General features: G+C 34.7%; 1 protein-coding gene across 1 annotated transcript; it reads left to right on the top strand.

Moving 5' to 3' along the window:
- Positions 1 to 879: 879 nt before the first annotated feature.
- Positions 880 to 7421, top strand: LOC127157895 (butyrophilin-like protein 10; the record flags this gene model as incomplete). Its single annotated transcript, XM_051101081.1, has 6 exons — positions 880 to 1002; positions 2478 to 2553; positions 4940 to 5287; positions 5719 to 5991; positions 6225 to 6335; positions 7270 to 7421. Coding segments are annotated over exons 2-6 (942 nt in total), but the record flags the coding sequence as incomplete, so codon positions are not given.
- Between the last annotated feature and the right edge of the window lie 6 nt (positions 7422 to 7427).

The raw sequence follows: 7427 nt of genomic DNA on the forward strand, positions 1-7427 counted from the left end.
TGCTCTCGAATAATCTCATTAACCACTGTCTGTAGCTGTGCTTCAAGTCGAACACACCTAAAGTGTCTGTCAATCACACATTACAGCAGCCACAGAAACAAATAAAGTGTCAAGGGTCAAGAGTCCAATTAAAGAAAACATTAACTGCCATAACCGGAACTTTACATGAAACATTTTCAATAAAAAATCAACACATAAATATATGTAACTACCACTGAGAGCTTAGATGTGTGACAGAAAGTCAGTGTAAAACCTTGAACATCCACTGAACCTTTCAAATGCAGAAAAGATTCTTTATAGTGGAAAAAAGGTTCTTCAAAATGGTTAATTTAACAACTCTTCACTGTAAGATTCTTTGGGGAGCTAAAAATGGTATCACTGTAAAAACACCCCTTTGAAGCCTTTATTTTTAAGAGTGGGGGGAATAGTGAATGAGGAAGTAGGGTGTGATTTGGGACAGTCTGGGACAGACTCTTTTTTTCTTACATTATGCACTTTTTTGCACATTTGAATTATTAACTATTTAAATTCATAACTTAGTATATTATGACATTTTGTTTTCGCTTCAGTTTCTTGATGTGAAAATCATAGAGCTGCCAAAGTAAGTTGACCTTCAAGACCTTCAAGAAGCCTTTATAAAGGCTTTGTCAGTCTGTTGATGTGACTGTTACTGTAATAAATCTATACAGTGTGAGGTAATCATTAGCTCAAGCAGGTCATCGGTCAGTGTTTGATTGTGTTTGTTTAGTGTTGAGCACCAATCAGATTCCTCCTCTCACAATAACAGAAAGAACAGCATTAACTGCGTTAAGTGAAAGTAAATCTAAACTCAGCAGCTGCTGTTCCCTCCATTTTCTTTTGACCAAATCCTCAACATGTTCCCTCTAAAGAGTATGATTTCTTTCTAAGAAACATTATTCTTGTGATCTATCTGGAGTCACTTTTTTACTAAAGACATCTTCAACTATCGATCTAAAGATCATCAGCGTCCCACACCTACAGGTCAGATATATTTCTCCCCACGGACTCAAAGACTGTATTTGTAATTGCCAAACTGACCTTTTTAATGTTTACCTGAAGTATAGTTTACTTATTTAATATATTTAATTTCTGTGGTACAATTTCATCATCGTGCTCTGAAAAAAGAGTGAAAGACTGTTATTTAATTCACAGTGAAAATTGTAGCTATCATGGCTTTAGCTGATCTTGAAATTAAGTTGTAAAAATATAGAATGTTACTTAAGAAACAAATTGGCTGTTTTAATTTTAAGTTGGTCTAAAGGTACATTTAAACATTAGAGGGGTTGTTCATGTTCAATTTCCAACTAGAAAACTCATATGTACAATAATTCAGATAGCATGTGAAGGCAACATAACCCATGGGCCTTGTGGGCAAAAGCTTTCCAAAGCGAAATTTCTAAAAAAGTTTTCTCCAGCTTGTAACTGAAAACTTCAAACTATCGAGGCGGGGTCACCAGAGTTACACCCATATATCACAGAATTGTTATGGATCAATGTCTTTGCAGTGGAAATCTCCATTTCATTTCTTCTGTCAATGTCAGACATCCATGAGTAAAAATATACTCTGGAGAGCTGCTTTATTGTAGAAATAAAATTGTAATTCAAATGATCAAATATATTGATAATTTCATGACTAACGCAACTACAACATCACATGCTCATAATTTCATTACCATCATTTACATGTTCTTTATGTTCTGATTACTACAATTTGTTATTTAACCCTATATATTTAAACCTAAAATAACTTATACAGAACCTTCCCTAATGGTTATTCTCAGGTTATTTGTATAACCCTGTAAAACTATCTTTCCAGTGAAAACGTTGCAGATGTTTTTTTTTTTGTTTGTTTGTTTTTTGTTTTTTTTGTGTAATGACTTGTACAGATCCCTGAAAATCATTTAACATACCATTTATTAAAATACAGAAATTAGATCAATCAAAACACGTTTTAAATTATAATATTAAGCCAGGGCTAAGCATAGAGTGATCAACATTGTCTCACTAAAGCTCTCATCTTTCTCATCTCTCTCATCTCATCCATCATTTAATTGAACTATAATATTGAATTCATGACTGAACAATGGCTTGTTGCATACGAAGAGAGTATGAGCTAATAGAATATAATATCTTTGTCATTGTACAGTATTTAACTATTCCTATTTGTGCATTTTTTAAAATAAATCCACTGAATTTATTTTAAGTCTGTATTCATCATTCACGTCATTCATGTTAAGACAGCCTTTAAATTAGTTTGGGCAAATGAGGACATAAATTAGGTTAAACTGCATGTCCACCTTTAAGTAATTTGAAAAAATTACCAACTGATTACGAGCACAAAACTACTGATCTACGACGTTGCCACAACAAAACTTTGGTCACCAGATTACGTTCCAGTTACGTAACAGTCACAGTCTGTTTATTGTAATGTTTTGTTTTCATATTTTTCTTTTTAGCATCTCTGTCTTCCAGCAATGAAGTTCATTTGTTTGACTCTGCTGATTATTAGTGGAATTACAGATTCGGGATCAGGTAATTTTTCACACTCACGTAAAGAGATTAAGTATGTGTTTATATTTTACTATCTCACTGTAAGTGATTATTACATAAACAACAAAATAAATGGACATGTACTTTTTATCTGAGCTGTAATTATTTTATTAACTAGAACAGGAGCACAATGGCTGTCTTTACACTTGGCATTAACATATGACCTGTATCCGGATGTTGTCAAGTCAAGTCACCTTTATGTATATAGCACTTTTAACAATACAGATTGTGTCGAAGCAGAGTTACAGTATTAAATAGGAAAATAGTGTGTCAATAATGCAAAAGCACAACAGTAAACACTCAATTTTCAGGTAAAGGCAGTTCATCATTGAATTCAATGATGTCATCATCCAGCTCAGTTCAGTTCAAATAGTATACGATATTGCTGGAAATTAAGTGTCCCCAACTAAGCAAGCCAGAGGCGACAGTGGCAAGGAACCAAAACTCCACTGGTGGCAGAAATGGAGAAAATACCTTTGGAGAAACCAGGCTCAGTCGGGGGCCAGTTCTCTTCTGGCCAGATGAACCAGCAGTTTGTTCCATGTTGCAGCAAAGTCAGAAGGATTTGGCTGGTTCCTGTAGTTTTGTGCCGATGGCCATTTAGCTGGCAAGGTCTCCACTGACATTCAGGGCTGTAGAGGATATCTTTAGGTGCCGATCCACTATCTGATCTGGATACGGACTGGATCTGGTGGTTAAGGTGACCTCGGAATAAGAAAGAAACAGACTAATATTAGCGTAGATGCCATTCTTCTGACGATGCACTGAGTACATCGGGTGTTATGGGAATTGTTCCTGGTTCCGGTTGACCTAATTAATGCAGCCTAACAATCCTTTAATGGATTTAAATTATAGAAATATGCTGATGTCTTACGTGTAAGCCATGTTAAAGAGATGGGTCTTTAATCTAGATTTAAACTGACAGATTGTGTCAGCCTCCTAAACAGTATTGGGTAGATTGTTCCAGAATTTGTGCGCTAGATAAGAAAATGATCTGCTGCCCACGGTTGACTTTGATATTCTAAGTATTATCAAATTGGTATTGAGAAGGCAGAACCAATTTGGAACAGACGACACAGTGACATCACTTGCACGCACATAGTGGTTGCAGAAAAGTGCTGGTAACAAGTAGAGGTAATCAGGTAAAATCCGTGGAATGAATATTTTGGTTCCTTTTGATGTCAAAATTGGAATGCAAATCATTTTTATAGAATACTGTCCTCAAAGACACCAATTGAAGCTAAACGCAGATGTTTAAACGTACATACTGAAAACTAAACAATGAAAACTGCTATGATTACTCTACTTTTAAAGCATAAATTTGATTTAAACAATAGGTCTCTATATTGTTCTTTATATTGGGAATGTTTACAAACAATACTTGGTCTATAGGGAGCCAGTGCAGTGTTGACAGAACTGGGCTAATATGGTAATATAATAATATCATACTTTTTGGTTCTAGTAAGAACTCTAGCTGCTGCATTTTGGACCAGCTGGAGTTTTTTTATTAAGCGAGCAGAACAACCACCCAATAAAGCATTACAATAATCTAATCTTGAGGTCATGAAAGCATATTAACGGTCAATTAATGTTTCTGCATTTGATATTGAGAGCATAGATGGTAATTTTGATATATTTTTGAGACAGAAAACAGTTACAGTTTTGCAAATACTAGAAATGTGGCTTTTAAAGGAAAGATTGCTATAAAATATTACACCTAGGTTCCTAACTGACGACTAGGAACTGACAGAGCAGCCATCAAGTATTAGACAGTGTTTTAGGTTATTACATGCAGGTTTTTGGCCCGATAATTGACACCTCTGTAACACACAGTATCTAAAGAATCTCGATGTGCTGAGAATAATCAAGTAAAAAACACTAAGACTAAAGCACATACAAGTCAGTTGCCAGTGTAAACACACCGTGTCTTGATCGACTGATGATTCAATTTACTTGATTGCATGTTAACGCCAAGTGTCACAAATTTGAATGGGACTTTAGGGCTATAGTGTTCCCATGTAAAGCCATAACTGTCCTTCTTCAGACATCAGCTATGCATTTGATCATCTGTGGCCACATTATGTTGATCTATCTAAATCTCTGCTTCAAAACTGTCTGTCTGTGTGTATTTAATAAATAGGCTATTATTATATGATGCTTTGTAAACTTGATTCTAATTGGTTAATATTTCTGAAGAATAACAACTGTTATTTGCAACTCTACACATTCAACCAAACCTACATTTATCTACATTCAAATGTCATGACAAGTTATAGACTACTTATATGACTTGCTGTTCTGAAGACTGACAGTTCAAATTAAAGGATGTTCACTTTTAATTAGACCTGCTTTCTTTCTCTTGTAACAGAGCAGTATAATGTAGTGGGACCTGCAGATCCTGTATTTGCTGGAGTTGGTGAAGATGTGATTCTGCCCTGTTCAGTCAAACCCAACATCAGTATTGTGAACATGAGAGTGGAGTGGTTTAGACTTGATCTGAAAGACTCACTAGTGCATCTCTATGATGATCATGCAGACAAAAACACTGATCAGATTCAGTCCTACAGAGAGAGAACAAAACTGAATCAAGAACTACAGAGAGGAAATGCATCACTCAAACTCTCATCAGTCCGAATCTCTGATGAAGGACCTTATAAGTGTTTAATACAGTCCAAATCCGGGTACGATGATATCACTGTTAATTTCAAAGTTGAAGGTGAGAAAAATGTTGATACCTAAAGGCTGGAAAATGCTACACAATTTTTAAAATCTGAATTTTTTTTTAAAACACTAGGCATACACTTACTGACTTTGTACATATAAGTCACAAAGGAAAGCTGGCCATCATACATTACATGACTCGGGATCACAACAACTCACACAGAAATGTGCATCTTTTGCATACATTGTTGTGCAAACAACATATGTTCTAAAATCAGTTGAAAATATCGAACATGTTGAATGGAGTAGATAGAATGAAAGTCTGAAGTTAAAAACAAACCAGAGTCTGTGACTGTCATGCACAATGTGATTTTCAGTGAAATCTGTCAACTCTTGACAAGAGTTGTGTGGTGTATTCCAGCCTTAACATACTCTAACTTAATACAGCCGGAACAACAACAGACTATACTTCTTGTTGATCTGTAGTTGTAGGACATCCTCCAGTGATCACTGTAGATGGGTTTGATCATTCAGGAGGGCTTCATCTACAGTGTGAATCTGAAGGTTGGAATCCTAAACCTGATATTGAGTGGCTGAGCAGTGAAGGAGTCAGACTGAATTCAGAAACTACAGAGATGCAAAGAAAAATAGATGGGTTCCATGTGAAACACACCATCACTGTATATGAGAGAGACAGCAACATTCACTGCAGAGTCAAACTAAAGCATCACATGCTGGAGACAATGATTATTACGTCAAGTAAGTACTGCCTCTTTTGTTCTTGCAGTTGTTTTTTTTTTTTTATCTATTTTTAATGCAGTAAAAAACTGAATGATTATCAGCTTAGCCCATTACATTATGTAAAGCTGTAACATTTTATTATGTACCATTCAGAACTGAACACTATATATATATATATATATATATATATAATCATCTTGAAAAATGTGTTTCATGTAAACAATGTGCTGAATTACTGTTCTGTTTTGCAGGTAATATGTTTAATTCTTGGAGGACGCCGGTCATCGTGATTTCAGTTTTTGTTGTGCTCAGTGTCATTGCTGGAATAGTACTGATAGCTGTGTTTGTTCATAAAAACAGAGGTAAAATGCTTGTTTTCTTGTTATTTTATACAGTTTTTAATTTATTTTATAATTTTTTATATAAATAAGGCAGTATGGGGATAATTTTCAAGGCAAGGCAAGTTTATTCATATAACACATTTCTTACACAATGGTAATTCAAAGTGCTTTACATAAAAAAGGACATACATAAAATGCAGTGCAATCATACATATGTAGCACAGTGCTCATTCAGTTAAAGCACAGCTAAACAGAGGTGTTTTAAGTCTAGATTTAACACACATTTGATCTCTTCTGGAAGCTGGTTCCAGCTATGGGTATAGTTTTCCAGTCTCTCTAGAAGAATGTTATGAACGACAGTACAACACAGCACTAAGATCTAGTAGTATCACCACTGATATTTTGCCAGAATCAGAATTTAAGTGAATATAATTTATTATCTTAACGAGCACTGTCTCTGTACTGTGATGCGGTCAGAAACCAGATTGAAAATTGTCCAGGTATCCATTTGAGTTTAAGTAGTTGTTCAGCTGATTACTAACAACCTTTTCAATAATCTTGCCTATAAAAGGAAGATTTGGTATTGGTCTATAGTTACTCAGTATGGTGTTATCAAGATTGTTCTTAACACCTGTAGTTTTTAGGGAGTTTGGAAAAGTCCCTGAAAGAAGTGAGGGATTTACCACTTGTCTTCTTTAACAAGAGATCTGCTTCTAAACAGTTAAACACACTTTAAAACTTAAAAAAAAAAAAAAAAAAAGATGTGAAGATGTGAGTAAAGATACTCATTAACAGTAACAGCAATGTTAGTGACAGAAAGGCTAAACGAAATCCACCAAATAAACAGTCTGTAAGATGTAAGAATTGCCAAACTTAAGTAATAGTGTTATAGTTGTTTGATAACAAATATTTTATTTTTTTTTTATTTTTTTATATATATATTTGTTTCCATTAGGAAAAATATTAGGAGATTGGAACAACAAGAATCTGCTCAGATTAACACCAACAAAGGGAAAAGACTTAAAAATGAACAATATATTCCAGAAACTCCATCTTGAAGGCAGACACCTCAATAAACTGAGAGCTGCAGATGTTCTTCAGTTAACTGCACAT

This window comes from Labeo rohita, unplaced genomic scaffold (genome assembly GCF_022985175.1).
Source record: "Labeo rohita strain BAU-BD-2019 unplaced genomic scaffold, IGBB_LRoh.1.0 scaffold_1241, whole genome shotgun sequence".
NCBI classification, from domain to species: Eukaryota; Metazoa; Chordata; class Actinopteri; order Cypriniformes; family Cyprinidae; genus Labeo; species Labeo rohita.